Genomic DNA, 16,446 nt, shown 5'->3' on the forward strand with positions numbered 1-16,446 from the left:
AAATACTAAAGTTAGCCAGGCGTGGTGGTGCTTGCTTGTAATCCCGGCTACTCAGGAGGCTGAGGCAGGAGAATCACTTGAATCTGGGAGGTAGAGGTTGCAGTGAGCCGAGATCGAGCCATTGCACTCCAGCCTGGGTGACAGGACAAGTCTTGGTCTCAAAAGAAAAAAACATTTAAAAATTAGCTGAGAGTGGTGGTGCGTGCCTATGGTCCCAGCTACTTAGGAGGCTGAGGCAGGAGGATCACCTGGACCCAGGAGTTGGAGGCTGCAGTGAGCTGTGATTGCACCCCTGTACTCCAGCCTGTGTGACAGAGTGAGACCCCGTCTCAAAAACTAAAATAAAAAGAAACAAAATATGCACACATACCTCCCTGCTAATTTCTCTCTCATCTGATTTGCAGTGAGTAAGGACACTGGGGTGATTTGAAAGGGGCATTTTTAGGCCGGGCACGGTGGCTCATGCCTGTAATCCCAGCATTTTTGGGAGGCCAAGGCGGGCGGATCACCTGAGGTCAGAAGTTGGAGACCAGCTTGGCCAACATGTTTAAACCCCGTCTCTACTTAAAAATACAAAAATTAGCTGGGCGTGGTGGTGGGCGCCTGTGGTCCCAGCTACTTGGGAGGCTGAGGCAGGAGAATCACTTGAACCCTGGAGGCGGAGGTTGTAGTGAGCCAAGATCACGGCACTGCACTCCAGCCTGGGTGACAGAGCAAGACTCTCTTTCAAAAAAGAAAAGAAAAGGAGATTTTTAAATGTGTTCTTCTCCCTTGGAAGAAGAGAGGATGGGGGAACAGAGGTGTCAGTGGGGTGGGGGCGAGGTCCCCAGGAAAGTAACATTCTAGAAGCCCCCAGGGCTGGCAGCTGTTTTTGGGGCAATGCTGGGCTTGTCTTTCTGGGAGAGAGAGGACACTCAACAAGTGGGACTCCCTTCGTGGGGTGGACACCCCCCCACTGCTGCTCGTCTCCCCGCCCCCGCAGTGCCCGGCCAGCCTATGAACCTGCGGGCCGAGGCCAAGTCGGAGACCAGCATCACCCTGTCCTGGAGCCCCCCGCGGCAGGAGAGCATCATCAAGTACGAGCTCCTCTTCCGGGAAGGCGACCACGGCCGGGAGGTGAGGCCGGCGGCGCGGGGACCGGCTGGCCCGCCCTGGGCTCCTCCCCGGCGCGCTCTGACGCTGCCCGCCGTCTCTCCCTTCTCTCTGTCCCTGTGTGTGCTGTGGACTCCGCTCTTCCTCGCTCCTCCTGCTTCTCCTGCGTCTCCGTCCCTTTGTCCCTCGTCCCCTGCTTTTTTCTTCTCCTGCCTTTTCTCCTCTGCGCGCTCTGGCTCCGCGTGTATGGGCGTCCCCGGCCCTCTCGGTCCCGGCTTCTCTCTGTCTGTCTCTGCATGTCTCTGTCTCTGTTTTCTGTGTTTTTCTGTCTTCATCTGTCTCTGTCTGTCTCTTTCTATTTTTGTGTCTCTTTCTCTCTGCATGTTTCTCCTCTCTATCTCTGTCTCTTTCTCTGTCTCTCTCCTTTCTTTCTCTGTCCGTCCCTACCTGTCTCCCCTCCATTTCTCTCTGCGTATCTCTCTGTGTCTCTGTCTCTCTCTCTGTTTCTGTCTCTCTGTCTGTCTCTTCATCTGTCTCTTTCTCATCTATTTCTGTCTCTGCATCTCCCGTTTCTGTCTCTATCTCTGCTCTGTTTCTCTCTCTCTCTCCCCTTTATCTCTGTCTCTGTCTCTGTCTCTCTCCCCACCGCTTCGTTTCTCTGTCTCTGTCTCTGTGTCCCTCTGTCTCTATTACTCTGTCTTTTATCTCTCTCTCTCTCCCCCATCCCTCTCTGTCCCTCTCTGCCTCGCCCCAGGTGGGAAGGACCTTCGACCCCACGACTTCCTACGTGGTGGAGGACCTGAAGCCCAACACGGAGTACGCCTTCCGCCTGGCGGCCCGCTCCCCGCAGGGCCTGGGCGCCTTCACCCCGGTGGTGCGGCAGCGCACGCTGCAGTCCAGTAGGTGTCTCGCGGGGCCGTCCTTCTCTGCGGGGGGGGGACCACGGCCTGGCCGCAGACAGTCCCTCGGCCGACGGACCCAGGCGGGGCCTGCCGCGGCGGGTTGGGGGGGCACCTCCGGGCCTGTCTCCGCTTTGCTCCCTGACCTCGGCTCCATCTGCCCGCACTGTGCCTCAGTTTCCCCATCAGCACAGCGAGGGTCTCAGCACGGGGTTCTCTGTGCCCCTGGGCCTGGTGACCTGGGTGGAGACGTGGGGTCAAGGAGAAGTGGCTGATGTTGCCCCTGGTGTGGAAGAGGTTGTGGGACCTCACTTCGTCCTCGTCCCATCCTGGAGTGGGGACTGGTTGAAGGGCCACGTGGCGCCCATTTCCCAGGCATTGCAAGGGGTCACAGCTCGCACCCCGTCATTCGCAGAGAGAGCAAAGGACGCAGAGACGAACCCACATTCCCCGAGGGCCTTCCTTCCCTAGGCAGGGAGCGTCGGCTGTCGAGACCCCAGGATGAGGTCCCAGCTCCCAAGGGTGGGGAGGGGGTGGAATTGGAGCTGATGCTGCGTTTCGTGGGGGCATGCAGGCCCCCACTCGGGGCTCAGATCTCGGGAGTTCTCTGCTGTGCCTGCCCGGCCTCCCTGTTTCGAGCGAGTCACCCTTCACCTGGCAGCTGGCTGTGGGTCACCGCCACCCTCCCTCCCTGACTGCTCCAAGCTCGGGGCTGGCCGGGCCCCTTCTGCTGTCTCCCTGCCTCACCCACCTCCCTGGCTCTGCTCAGCCCAGCGTGGCCTCCACCGGCGTGGTCTCCTTGCCGTGGCTTCCCTCTGTTTCCCCCGCTTACCTCCCCCAACCCAGTCAGTCACGACGTAGTCACCTCAGGCTTGCTTTCGGAATCAGTCACGATGGTCAGACCTTCAAGGCCCCCTCCCCGGGGTGTGTGCACACAGGGGCATCTCGGGTCAGTCAAGGGTAACGTCAACTTGAGCCGGGGCATCTGAGCCGCTGAGATTGGGGATGGGGGCCTCGGAGACGCAAACCCCTGCCCCCTTCGGCCCCTTTCCCTCCTTCCTGCTCCCCCCAAACCGAGCTGAGCTGAGTCCCCTGCAGCTCCAAGACATCTGGGCGCGTCTGTGTGAGGTGGAGTCAGTGAGGGTGGCCCGTGGCTTGGGCAGCCACCTGAGAGACCGGCTGAGGTGTCCTGAAGGTGAGTACACGCTGGTCTCAAGCAGGTTCACAAAAACGGCCCACCCCGTGTGCCTCCCACCTGTCCCAGCTGCTCTGGGCTGCACAGAGTCCACGGCCCGAATTCGGCCCCTGAAACTCTCAAACCACATGCCACCACTGTGCTATGCTGTTCACGCAAAGACGTCCACGGCTCTGCACATGTCCCTTCCCAAAACGTCACACAGGTTGGGCCGGATTGTGAAGGACGCAACCTCCGTGGTCACCTCGAAAGCGGCTTCGGCCCAGCCACGCGAACCTCCGGGGCGGCCCAGGACAGGGAGTGGGGAAAAAGGGACTCCCCGCTTCTCGCCCCGAGACGGGTGGGGCCCAGGACACCCGGCAGCAAAGACTCAGGGCCAGGCGTATCCATCCCCCGGGGGCTGCGGGCTCCTTAGGCTGAACACAAGGGTAGGTGCAGGTCAGACCGCTCAGCCGTGGGTCTCCCCAGACACCATGCCACCTTCCTGCCTCCAGCCTGGAACCTCAGCGTGTGCACGCTGGGGGCTGGAGCGGGACCGCGGGGCCACTGGCATCCCGAGACCCACCAAGAGCTCGGTCTGGCCTTGTAGCTCAGCACTCGGCCGTTCCCTCTCTCGTAAGAAAGTCTTATAAGTTAGCAGTTGAAGAGTGGAAGGTAGGTAACCAGATTGGGCATTTTCTGGAAGGAATCTTTCTTTCTTTTATTATGGTTTTTCTCATCATCATCACCATCACTGTTGTTTCTCATTTTATTATGGTTTTGGTTTTATTTTTTTCTCTCCCTTTCTCAGCAAATCCATTCCTTCCGCCGCATTCCTTGGTTGCTGGTGTTTTTTTCCATGCTCCCTGCCTGATTCCCCCCCGGGCACCTTTGGTTGGAGTGGCTGGTCAAGAAATATGGAAGGGTCCCCTGTGTCTGGTTTTGGAGGAGGGGCCCCTAGTGTTTTAAGTGAGGCCGGAGAGGCTTTCTAGCTGAAGTAAGCTGTTGAGGTGGCCTCTGCAGTCCCTGGCAGCCCAGTGTCCTTGAGGACAAGGGACTCTGATTCATCTCTGGTTTCCAGATGCTAGCAGGAGGGTGTGCCTATAGTACTCAGTAAACACCCGCTCAGCCACCAAGCGAGCTGATGGGATGGTGAGGGTTTCAAATGCTTTTGCCACGCGCGAGGCCATTCATTTCTCTGGGCCTCCCTCCGGGGGATGTAGATTCTAAAGTTGTGGGCATTTGGGGGAGTGTGGCTCCAGCCATCCCCAGCCGGCACAAGGCTGAGAACTGAGCTCCCAGCGTCAAACCAAGCCAGCCTGTGAACCACAGCCAAGTCTGGGTTCTGTTCCTGGCTCTGCACCTCATGACTGCATGCCCCTGGGCAGGTCGCTTGCTGTTTCTGAGCTTCAGTTTCCTCGCCTATAAGATGGGCTGCACTTGCGGGTTTTCGGCAGGATTGAGAGGTGACATACGAAATAATGAAAAGCTTCCAGGGTGCGGTGACCGCAGAAAACCCAACAGGCAGACTTTGAATCTGGTTTCCACACCGTGACATGGGTTGGCAAGTGGGGAGTGACCATTCTGACCGCCCGAGGGGTTGTGAGAATTAAATGAGATAATGTATGCATTAAATGAGATAACAGATGCATTAAATAAGACAGCACATGCAAGGGGAGTTCAGGGTGCTGCACCTGCAGTAGGTGCGCAGAACGTGACGTTTACTATCACTAATGCCCTTAGCACAGCGTCTGGCCATACTAGGCATGGAACACACGGAGACTGATTCATAAGCCTTTAACACACAGACGGTTCCCTTTAACATGCGGGAACTGTCATATTTAGCAAAGACCTTAGCATACTGCCTGGCACACAGTAGGTGCCCGCTGATGCAGCCGCTGTTTTAAATCTGCACATGGATTGGCACAGTGCCGGGCACCTCGCTGGCACTCAGTAAATGGAAGCTAATAGCAGTTTATAACAAGCTTAATCTGGTGCCACGTGCGTGTTAGCTACTCAGAACATGGGTACCAACAGTTCCTGTTCTGCAGACCTTGGCTCAATGCTTGGCATACGGTAAGTGCTCAGTAAGTGGCACTTGCTGTAAAAGGAGGCCCAGTGTGAGGCACATAGTTGGTGCTCAGGTGGGCATGATATCCGTTTGAAAGGATGTGGGATAGAGCTGGTTACACAGTTTTTACGAAAACATGCAGTTACTGTCTGCAGAGGCCTTGGCACAGTGTGTGCACATAGTAGGTGTTCAGTGAGTAAGCACTGTTACCATTGCTATATAAGGTCTTTAGTGTCATGCCTGGCACACAGTAGTTGCTTAATATGCCAGGCACTGTTACAGTTATCCAATAAAGCCCTTAGCCCAGTGCTTGGCACACAGTAGCTGCTTAAGAAATGAAAACTATTGATATTCTATAAGGCTCTGAGTAGAGTTGCCTAACACATAGTAGGTGCTTAATACGTGGAAACATTTTCAATAATCCCCTAGCACCAGTACCTGGCACACAGTAGGTGCTTAATATGTGGTGACTACTACTGTTTGCTGATGAAGCCTTTAGCACAGTGTCTGGCGCACAGTAGGGGCTTAATATGCAGAGACTGTTAGAACTGTTTTCTGATAAAGCCCTTAGCACAGTGCCTGGTACACAGTAGGGGCATAATATGCAGGGACTGTTACTGTTTTCTGAGAGCCTTTAGCACAGTGCCTGGCACACAGTAGGTGTTGCTTAAATGACAACTGCTGTTTTTCCCTTTAGAGGGCTATTATCATATCCAGTCTGTAGCAGACGCTCAATAAATGAGACTTGCTGTTGGTGGGCTTAGTAATGGGTTTGGTGTGGTGCCAGGTGCATAGTCAGAACCAAACACAGGAGTTTTGGCACACAGTAGGTGCTCAGTATGAGCTATGAAGTCCTGAGGTGTCCAGTAAACAGACACTTTTATTATTACTTGATAAGGACCTTGACATCTATATGGCACACAGTAGGTGCTCAAGACAGAGCATTATTTTCATGTGAGGCCAATTGGATGGTCCTAGTTGAACTAAGCCTTTGGGGTGGCCTTTGGGTCCCTGGTAGCACAAGTGTTCAGTAAATAAATGATTTTACTTAAAAAAAATTTACTATATTTTCTAAAAAGTATTATGAATCCTTTGGTACCATGCCTGACTCACAGTGGGTGCTCACTTAGTAAGTGCATTTGCTGTTACTGTAGGAAGCCCTGGGCATGATGCCTGGCACATAGTAGGTGTGCAGTAATTGGGGCTTGTATTGCTGTTCCCCTTAGCAGCACCACACCTGGGCACGTAGTGTGTGACATATAGATTCTTTTTTTTTTTTGAGACGGAGTCTTGCCCTGTCATCCAGGCTGGAGTGCAGTGGTGCGATCTCAGCTTACTGCAACCTCTGCCTCCCAGGTTCAAGTGATTCTCCTGCCTCAGTCTCCTGAGTAACTGGGATTACAGGCGCCCACCACCATGCCCAGCTGATTTTTTGTATCTTTAGTAGAGACGAGGTTTCACCACGTTGGCCGGGCTGATCTTGAACTCCTGACCTCATGATCTGCCCACCTCGGCCTCCCAAAGTGCTGGGGTTACAGGCGTGAGCCACCGCCCCCGGCCGAGATTCTTTGGCTATTGTTCTATGAAGCCCTTGGCAAAATGCTTGACGCATAGTAGGTGCCTGATAAGTGGAGCTTCTATTGCTGTTCCCCCTTAGCATGATCCCTGGCACATAGTAGGTATTCAATAAATAGATGCTCTGTTATTTTGTGAAGCCCTTGGTGTGCTGGTACATAGTAGGTGCTTAATAAACGGGGCTTCTGTTGCTGTTCCCCTTGGCATGATGCCCACCACATAGTAGGTGTTTAGTAAATAAATGCTTTTACTATTATTTTGTGATGCCCTTGGTGCTGGCACATAGTAGGTGCCTAATAGGGGTTCTGTTGCTCTTCCCCTTGGCACAGTGCCTGGCACATAGGTGTTCGGCATAGATTATTTTGCTATCATTCTATGAAACCCTTAGCAAAATGCTTGACACACAGTAGGTGCCTAATAATTGGAGCTTCTGTTGCTGTTCTCCTTGGCATGGTTCCTGGCACATATTAGGTACCTAATTATTGGAGCATCTGTTGCTATTCTCCTTGGCATGGTGCCTAGCACATAGTAGGTGCTTAATAAATGGAGCTTCTGGGTCTGCTCTTTTGGCACATAGTAGGTGTTCAATAGATACTTCTATTATTTTGTGAAGCGCTTGGTGCTGGCACATAGTAGGTACCTAACAAATAGAGCTGCTGTTGCTGTTCCCCTTGGCACGGTGCCTGGCACATAGGTGTTCAACATAGATTATTTTGCTATCATACTATGAAGCCCTTGGCACAATGCTTGACACACAGTAGGGGCCTAATAATTGGAGCTTCTGTTGCCGTTCCCCTTGGCATGGTTCCTGGCACGTAGCAGGTACCTAATAATTGGAGCTTCTGTTGCTGCTCCCCTTGGCACATAGCAGGTGTTAAATAGAGGCTTTTACTGTTATTTTGTGAAGTCCTTGTGCTGGCACATAGTAGGTACCTAACAGAGCTCTGTTGCTGTTCCCCTGGCATGGTGCCTGGCACATAGTAGGTGCTTAATAAATGGAGCTTCTGTTGCCATTCCTCTTGGCATGATGCCTGGCACATAGTAGGTACCTAATGGAGCTTCTATTGCCGTTCCCCTGGGCACGGTGCCTGGCACATAGTAGTGCCTAGTAAATGGAGCCTCAGTTACCATTGCCCTTGGCATGGTGCCTGGCACATAGGTGCTTAATGGAGCTTCTGTTGCCATTCCTCTTGGCATGATGCCTGGCACATAGTAGGTGCTTAATAAATGGAGCCTCAGTTGCCATTCCCCTCGGCATGGTGCCTGGCACATAGTAGGTGTTTAATAAATAGAGCTTCTATTGCCGTTCCCCTGGGCATGATGCCTGGCACATAGGTGCCTAATAAATGGAGCTTCTGTTGCCGTTCCCCTTGGCATGCCTGGCACATAGTAGGTGCCTAATAAATGGAGCTTCTGTTGCCGTTCCCCTTGGCATGCCTGGCACATAGTAGGTGCCTAATAAATGGAGCTTCTGTTGCCGTTCCTCTTGGCATGATGCCTGGCACATAGTAGGTGCTTAATAAATGGAGCTTCTGTTGCCGTTCCCCTTACAATGGTGCTTGGCACCTAATAGATGTTCAATAAATAGATGTTGTTACTATTTTGTGAAGCCCTTGGTGCTGGCACATAGTAGTTGCCTAATAAATGGAGCCTCAGTTGCCATTCCCCTTGGCATGGTGCCTGGCACATAGTAGGTGTTTGAAATATAGATTATTTTGCTATCATTCTGTGAAGCCTTTAACACAATGCTTGATACATAGTAGGTGCCTAATAATTAGAGCCTCAGTTGCCGTTCCCCTTGGCATGGTGCCTGGCACATAGTAGGTGCTTAATAAATGGAGCTTCAGTTGCCATTCCCTTGGCATGGTGCCTGGCACATAGTAGGTGTTCAATAAATAGATGCTTTACTATCATGTTGTGAAGCCCTTGATGCTGGCACATAACAGGTGCCTAATAAGTGGAGTTTCTGTTGCTTTTCCCATTGGCGCAGTGTGTGGCACATAGTAGGTGCCTAACGGGGCTTCTATTGTTATTACCCCATCTGGTTTCTGGCATGGGAACCGTAGCGGTTTAGTGCCTGAGACCTACTTCGCGCCTGCAGGTGCAGCCTGGTGAGCACAGCGTTCTTGGCCAGCCCTCCCGGCCCCATGCCACCTGCCCACCCGTCCACCCGCCCATCCCACCTTTGGTTGACACCCGCTTCTTTTGGGTTCGACTTCTCTTTGGTTTGCTTCTGTTTTGTTTGTTATCATCTTCTTTTTTATTTTCTCTTTCCCATCTTTTGTTTCCCCACCCCCCTCCCCACCCATCCCACCTCCCTTCCCCACCCCCCCACGTTCTCCCCCCTCCAATAGAACCGTCAGCCCCCCCTCAAGACGTTAAATGTGTCAGCGTGCGCTCCACGGCCATTTTGGTAAGTTGGCGCCCGCCGCCGCCGGAAACGCACAACGGGGCCCTGGTGGGCTACAGCGTCCACTACCGACCGCTGGGCTCAGAGGACCCGGAACCCAAGGAGGTGAACGGCATCCCCCCGACCACCACTCAGATCCTGCTGGAGGCCTTGGAGAAGTGGACCGAGTACCGCATTACGACTGTCGCTCACACAGAGGTGGGACCAGGGCCCGAGAGCTCGCCCGTGGTCGTCCGCACCGACGAGGATGGTAAGTACCTGCCCCAGGACTGGGACCCCCCCACCGGCCCCAGCCCGGCCCCCACCTCGAAGCCTTCCATCTGGAAACCTGGGCTGGTGGCCAAAGGGCGGAAGCCTCACTCAGAGGACGCCGCGAAGCCAGCAGCCTCCCCAAGAAACCCGGGGCTCCTTGACCTTGGAATTGGCAATTCTAGACATGGGCAGGCTTAGCTCTGCAGCGTCTGCTCCCAGAGCCTCGTGCCTGGGCAGTGTCTCTGGCTGCCCTCTATTTTGGCAGAACGGTGGAAACCGTTGGAAGTGGGGTGGAGGAAACCGGCAAACAGCCCCTGCAGCGAAGTTGTGCTGATGGTGGTTATCCAGCGCCCCGGGTGGATGGAGACCAGTCTGTAGCGTTGGCCACTTTCCGTGGTGCCGGTGTTCCCATCCTGGCCCATTTCAAGTTAGCAAGTTTGAAGCAGGAAAGCAAGGCACTGGTCCTAGCTTGGAGTCACATGGTCAAAGCCTGGGTCATGGAGAGAAATGACAGACACCTTTCCCAGTAAAATTGCAACCTCTTGGCCAAGCACAGTGGCTCACACCTGTTAACCCAGCACTCTGAGAGGCCGAGGCAGGAGGATCGTATGACCCTAGGAGTTTGAGACCAGCCTAGGCAACATAGTGAGACCCTGTTCCTCCAAAAATTTTCTAAAACATTGCTGCGCGTAGCAGTCGGAGGCTGCAGTGAGCTGTGATCACATACCCCTGCACTCCAGCCTGAGTGACAGAGTGAGACCCCATCTCTACAAAAAACACTATTAGCTGAGCGTGATGGCGCACACCTATAGTTGCAGCTACTCGGAAGGCTGAGGTGGGAGGATCACTTAAGCCCAGGAGTTCAAGGCTGCAGTGAGCCGTGATCCTGCCACTGCACTCCAGCCTAGGGGACAGAGTAAGAGAACCTGTCTCAAAAATAAAGAATCACAGCTTCTTGGTCCTGGAAACCTGGTTTGTTTTCTGAGCCATTAGCCTCTAAGGTTCATTGGACAGCCCCATTATGTCCTAAGCCCAGGGAACAAATGAAGCAGTTCCTCTGTATCCCAAACCCTGGGGTGGGTGGAAAAGATCCTGAGTGCCAAGTGGGCCACCTGCCTGCTGGAGTATTTAGGAGCATACAGCCGGACTGCCTGGTGCAAATCCTGGCTTTGCCTCTTGCTAAGGCTGTGAGCCCAGAATCAACTCTGTGGGACTCAATTTCCCCAAATGTAAAACGAGAATGACGGGAGCCCCTATCTTCCAGGGTGATGATGAGGATGGAAGCAGTGTAGGGCGAGGAAGAAGGTGTCTGGAGGCCCTGGGAAGGTGGTTTAGACTCGGGGGGGCAGCCTGGGTCCATGGGGCGCTCCCTCAGGGGCCCCCCCGGGGCTGTGGGGGGTGTGAAGGAGGCCACGCCCTCCCAGCCAGTGGTGAGCGCCAAGAGCGCCCAGTCGTTCACCTGCAGCCACTCGGCATCCTGGAATCGGACAGTGGCGCTGCTCGGGGCAGGGCCGGGCGCCCTGGTAACGGCCCCGCCCGCCCCTCCCCTCCCCTCCTGCCCGCCAGTGCCCAGCGCGCCGCCGCGGAAGGTGGAGGCGGAGGCGCTCAACGCCACGGCCATCCGCGTGCTGTGGCGCTCGCCCGCGCCCGGCCGGCAGCACGGCCAGATCCGCGGCTACCAGGTCCACTACGTGCGCATGGAGGGCGCCGAGGCCCGCGGGCCGCCGCGTATCAAGGATGTCATGCTGGCCGATGCCCAGGTGGGCGGGGGCGGGGGGCGGGCTCCGGGCGGGGGCGGGGCGGCCCCTGCGCTCCCCCACCTCTGCTTCTCTCTCTCCATCTCTGGCCTTCCCCGCTCACCTCCATCCTCTCTCCCCTGCCGCCTCCTCCCGCGCTCAGTGGGAGACGGATGACACGGCCGAATATGTAAGTAGCGCCCGGGCCTCCCACCCGCCCACCCCCGTGCGCTCCCCGCGGGCCGTGCCGTGCCGTGACTCCTGCACGCCCTTATCACCAGTAGTAAAAGGTCTCCTCCTCTGGGCCCTCCCGTGCGCCCCTTGCTCCCCCATTACCTCTTGGAGCGCCCAGCCTCGGCGTTTGCACCAGGGAAATGAGATACAGGGTGCAGACCCGAGGGGTGGCCTGAGCACCAGGACCTGAGGGTCATCCCCAAACCCCCTCACCCTGACGGCTCCTGCCGGCGGTGGGGCTCAGGCCTCCCTGGTCCTTCCCCTGCCCTCGGTCAGTACTCCTGTGGGTATGCCTCCCCTCCTGTTAACCCAGCCCCACCCTTTCAGGTCACTCAGCTCAGCCCCGTGTGGCCTAGAAATGTCTCTCTCTCTGGACATTCTGGCCCCTGGGTGACAAGAGGTGTCAGCGGGGCCAGTCAGAAAGCATGGCTGTGATATCCTGGTTATGACCCTACAGTGCTTTCTCAGGAGGCCCTAAACCACAGAGAGGAATTGCTGTGTGCCTTTGGGCAAGTTGCTACCTCTCTCTGGGCTATGTTCCTGCCCCTAACCGAGGAGCACCAGGCTCTGCTGAGAACCCCAAGTCTGATATTAAATTGGCATGGTCCCTTAGCCAGGCGTGCTGGCTCATTTCTGTAATCTCAGCACTTTGAGAGGCTGAGGCGGGCAGATCACCTGAGGTCAGGAATTCGAGACTAGCCTGGCCAACATTTTTTTTTTTCTTGAGATGGAGTCTTGTTCTGTCGCCCAGGCTGGAGTGCAGTGGTGGGATCTCAGCTCACTGCAATCTCCGCCTCCCGGGTTTAAGTGATTTTCCTGCCTCAGCCTCCCCAGTAGCCGGGACGACAGGCATGTGCCATGCCTGGCTTTTTTTTTTTTTTTTTTTTTTGGAGACAGAGTCTCACTCTGTTGCACAGGCTGGAGTGAAGTGGCGCCATCTCAGCTCACTGCAACCTCTGCCTCCTGCATGCAAGTGATTCTTCTGCCTCAGCCTCCCGAGTAGCTGGGACTACAGGCCTGTACCACCATGCCTGGCTAATTTTTTGTATTTTGGTAGAGACGGGGTCTCACCGTGTTGCCCAGGATGGTTTTGAACTCCTAAGCTCAGGCAGTCTGCCTGCCTCAGCCTCCCAAAGTGCCAGGATTACAGGCGTGAGCCACTGCACCTGGCTTAATTTTTGTATTTTTAGTAGAGATGGGGTTTTGCCATGTTGGCCAAGCTGGTCTCGAACTCCGGACCTCAAGGTGATCTGCCCACCTGAGCTTCCCAATGTGCTGGTATTACAGGTGTGAGCCACCGTGCTTGACTGACCCTGTCTCTAATAAACAAACAGGCCCCCGTCTCCCTAACACAGGATCTAGGAGGAATATTCCCACCTGGGCTGCAACCCTGCTCCTCCTGCGGAGACTCTGAGAGGGACGGACTGTGGGCTCAAGGGCAGGAGACCCTCTGTTTGTGCATCCCCGTTGCCCTTCCTCGTCCCCCTGGCCTGGGCCCACCCCACAGTTCCCAGGCATGCCGGCCTGTGCTTGGGGGTGTGCGTGCTTGCAGACATGTGATGCTGTGAGTGTGTGCACAGGTGTGTGTGCAAGTCCTCATGCCCAGGAGTGTTCTGTGCTGTCATTCATTGGATGAGCATTTATTGAGCACCTGCTGTATGCTGGGTCTATGCTGGGTGCTCGGGATGTGGTAGTGACAGAGCCCCTCTTCCCCACGGGTCGTACTCTAGTGAGAGGATGTTAATCAGAACAAGACACGCATCTTTCAGGCGGGGTGGCTCACACCTGAAATCTCAACACTTTGAGAGGGCCAGGTGGGTGGATGACTTCTGGTCAGGAGTGCAAGACCAGCCTGGCCAACACGATGAAACCCCATCTCTACTAACAAAAATTAGCTGGGTATCGTGGTGATGCCTGTAGCCCTAGCTACTCAGGAGGCTGAGGCAGGAGAATTGCTTGAACCCAGGAGGCAGAGGTTGCAGTGAGCCAAGAGGGCGCCACTGTACTCCAGCCTGGGTAACAGGAGCAAAACTCCGTCTCAAAAAAAAAAAAAAAAATACAAAATTAGCCGGGTGTGGTGGTACATGCCTGTAATCCCAGCTACTTGGGAGGCTGAGGCAGGAGAATTGCTTTAACTTGGGCGGTGGAGGGTGCAGTGAGCTGAGATCACACCATTGTACTCCAGCCTGGGCAACAAGAGTGAAACTCCATCTCAGAAACAAGAACAAAACACACATTGTTATAGCTGTGGTGGGGATGGGTTTAGATAGTGAGATAAACATTTCAAAATCGGCTCTCGACCAGGCACAGTGGCTGACACCTGTAATCCAGCACTTCGGGAGGCAGAGGCAGACCAATTACTTGAGCCCACAAGTAGAAGACCAGCCTGGGCAACATGCCAAGATCCCATCCCTACAAAAAAAAATATGAAAATTAGCCAGGCCTGTGGTGCTACACATCTGTATTCCCAGCTACTCAGGAGGCTGAGGTGGGAGGATTGCTTGAGCCCAGGAGGTTGAGGCTGCAGTGAGCTGTGGACACACAGCACTCTAGCCTGGGCAGCAGAGTCAGACCCTGTCTCAACAAGGTAAAAAAGTAAAAATCCGCTCTCTGGGTGGCCCGGGGTGGTTAGTCCTGTTTTGTAGCATTTGCCCATTTCGGTGGTGTAAATACTTCCCACCATGTCAATTTCAAGCTACCTGGGAGGTTCTGAGTAGCTCCTGATCATACGTTTCTGTACAGATGCAATAGACAACGTGGTTTCAAAGCAGTAACCGTACAGATAATCACAGAGCTAACAGTAACCTTAGTGAAATAACCAGAAAAGGTGGGTTTGCTGTATTTACTGCCTTTGCTTTCAATATAACTTAGTCGATTGTAAGTTTATACAGATTTTTTTTTTTTTTTTTTTTTTTGAGACAGAGTCTCGCTCTGTCACCCAGCCTGGAATGCAGTGGCACAATGTTGGCTCACTGCAACCTCCGACTCCCAGGTTCAAGTGATCCTCCTGCCTCAGCCACCCGAGTAGCTGGGACGACAGGCGTGTGCCACCATGCCTGGTTTATTTTTGTATTTTTAGTGAAGATGAGGTTTCACCACGTTGGCCAGGCCGGTCTTGAACTCCTAACCTCAAGTGATCCTCCCACCTTCACCTCCCGATGAGATTACAGGCGTGAGCCACTGCACCCGGCTGTATACAGTTTAATTTTTAATGACAGCTCTGTTTCATAAGTGGCTCACAAAATTTCTGAAAATGTAACCACTGGCTCTCATGAGTTGGTCCAGGTCATCTCCAGCGCCCACGTGAGTCTAGAGACAGAGGGAAAAACCGGTGCCAAAGGGCCTGAGGCAGGCTGTGCCTGGTGTGTTGGAGGAACGCAAGGAGAGCCCCTTGTTGCTGAGGGGAGGACCGGGAGGGGACACACAGGTTGTGCAGGGCCTTGTGGGTCACAGGGAGAGCTTGGGGTTTGATCTCAAGAGAGGTGGGAGCCATGGAGGTGGGTAGGCAGAGGAGGGATGGGCCCTGACTCCGGTGCTCACAGGCGCCCTCTGGCTGCTGTGGGGAGGACAGACTGTCTGGGTGATGGTGGGAATTGGGGAAATGGAGCAAAGAGGACCGAATTGGTCCTGGCAAGCAATGGTGGGCTCACTGGATGTTGCACGTACCCTCTGAGCATGGCACCGCTACGTGTCGTGGTCTCTGCATGAGCTTGTGTGCATGTGTCTGCCTGTGATCAGGCCCTGCGTCCTCCTTGCTTGATCTCAGCACAGGGAGGGGGGTGGGCGGGCTGCTCCCGGCCCTGGCCATGGTGCTGACCCCCAGCCCCGCCCGCAGGAGATGATAATCACAAACCTGCAGCCTGAGACCGCCTACTCCGTCACGGTAGCCGCCTACACCATGAAGGGCGATGGCGCTCGCAGCAAACCCAAGGTGGTGGTGACCAAGGGAGCAGGTACACGACCCGCCCACCCCCACAGCGGCCCCTTTGCCCCCACTGGCACCAGAGCATGCACCCAGAGTCCTTTAGCCCAGGAGGGCGGGCAGAGGGTGCACCAGGCAGCAGGAAGAGTGAGACAAAGGTGTGGGGGCTGCTCAGGAGGGCGTCCGGGGCCCAGCATGGCCCCCCACCCCTGCCTCATCCTTCATCACTCACTTCCTCTCCCCCTGGCTCCCACCAGACAGAAACAGTTAACAGCCACCACCTCTGACCCCCTGGCCCTCTGTCCCCTCTCAGCCTTTACTTGGGCTGTGCCCTCTGCCAGGATACCCCTTTCCCTGCTGGCTGGCACCTCCCTCTACTTTTAGGTCTGACTTTCCTCTAGGAAGCCTTTCCTGATTGCTCCATCTCACAATCTTGATTCTTCTGAGCCCCCTAGTCCCCTGTGCCTCCCTCATCGGGGCTCTGATCACCTGGGTAGCTGGTTCTTTCAGGGTGGTGTGCCTGTCTTCCCCCACTGCCCCAGGAAGCCTTATTTCTTTTGGTGGCCCTGCCTCAGTTTCTCCTAGCCCCTCTCTGCCCCTCCCATTGGCCCCAAGGGCTGGCTTTTTTCTCTTCAAAATGGAGCTGAACACCAGGTGTGGTGGCTCACACCTGTAATCCCGGCACTTTGAAAGGCAGAGTCAGGCGGATCATCTGAGGTCGGGAGTTCGAGACCTGTCTGGCCAACATGGTGAAAAACCCCATCTCTACTAAAAATACAAAAATTAAGCAGGCATGGTGGCGAGCACCTGTAATCTCAGCTACTCGAGGGGCTGAGGCAGGAGAATCACTTGAACCCGGGAGGCAGAGGTTGCAGTGAGCTGAGATCGTGCCACTGCACTCTAGCCTGGACAGCAAGAGCAAAGCTCTGTCTCAAAAAAAAAAAAGAAAAAAGAAAGGAAAGAAAAATAGAGCTGAACAAAGAAATAGAGGCTGCCGTGAAGATGTGAGGGAGGAGGGTACACCAGGCGGAGGGCATGGCCCAGAGAAGGATTCCGGAGGGCAGAGTAAGCACCCTAGTAT

At 54.8% G+C, this 16,446-nt stretch overlaps 1 protein-coding gene across 13 annotated transcripts in view; it reads left to right on the top strand.

Annotated features, from left to right (window-relative positions):
- PTPRS (protein tyrosine phosphatase receptor type S) overlaps positions 1–16,446 on the top strand; it is a 79,816-nt gene that overhangs the window by 43,312 nt on the left and 20,058 nt on the right. For 7 of the 13 annotated variants that reach the window (XM_064382032.1, XM_064382033.1, XM_064382034.1 and 4 more), the window contains 6 exons: positions 983–1,116; positions 1,847–1,991; positions 9,166–9,471; positions 11,040–11,233; positions 11,373–11,399; positions 15,279–15,396. In XM_064382032.1, the coding sequence (XP_064238102.1) occupies positions 983–1,116; positions 1,847–1,991; positions 9,166–9,471; positions 11,040–11,233; positions 11,373–11,399; positions 15,279–15,396 (924 nt within the window). The remainder of the gene's footprint in view (positions 1–982; positions 1,117–1,846; positions 1,992–9,165; positions 9,472–11,039; positions 11,234–11,372; positions 11,400–15,278; positions 15,397–16,446) is intronic. The other 6 variants (XM_064382041.1, XM_064382042.1, XM_064382043.1 and 3 more) reach the window with 2 other exon arrangements.

The sequence above is a fragment of the Aotus nancymaae genome, unplaced genomic scaffold (genome assembly GCF_030222135.1).
Source record: "Aotus nancymaae isolate 86718 unplaced genomic scaffold, 86718_ANA_hifiasm-v0.15.2.pri h1tg000028l, whole genome shotgun sequence".
NCBI lineage: Eukaryota > Metazoa > Chordata > Mammalia > Primates > Aotidae > Aotus > Aotus nancymaae.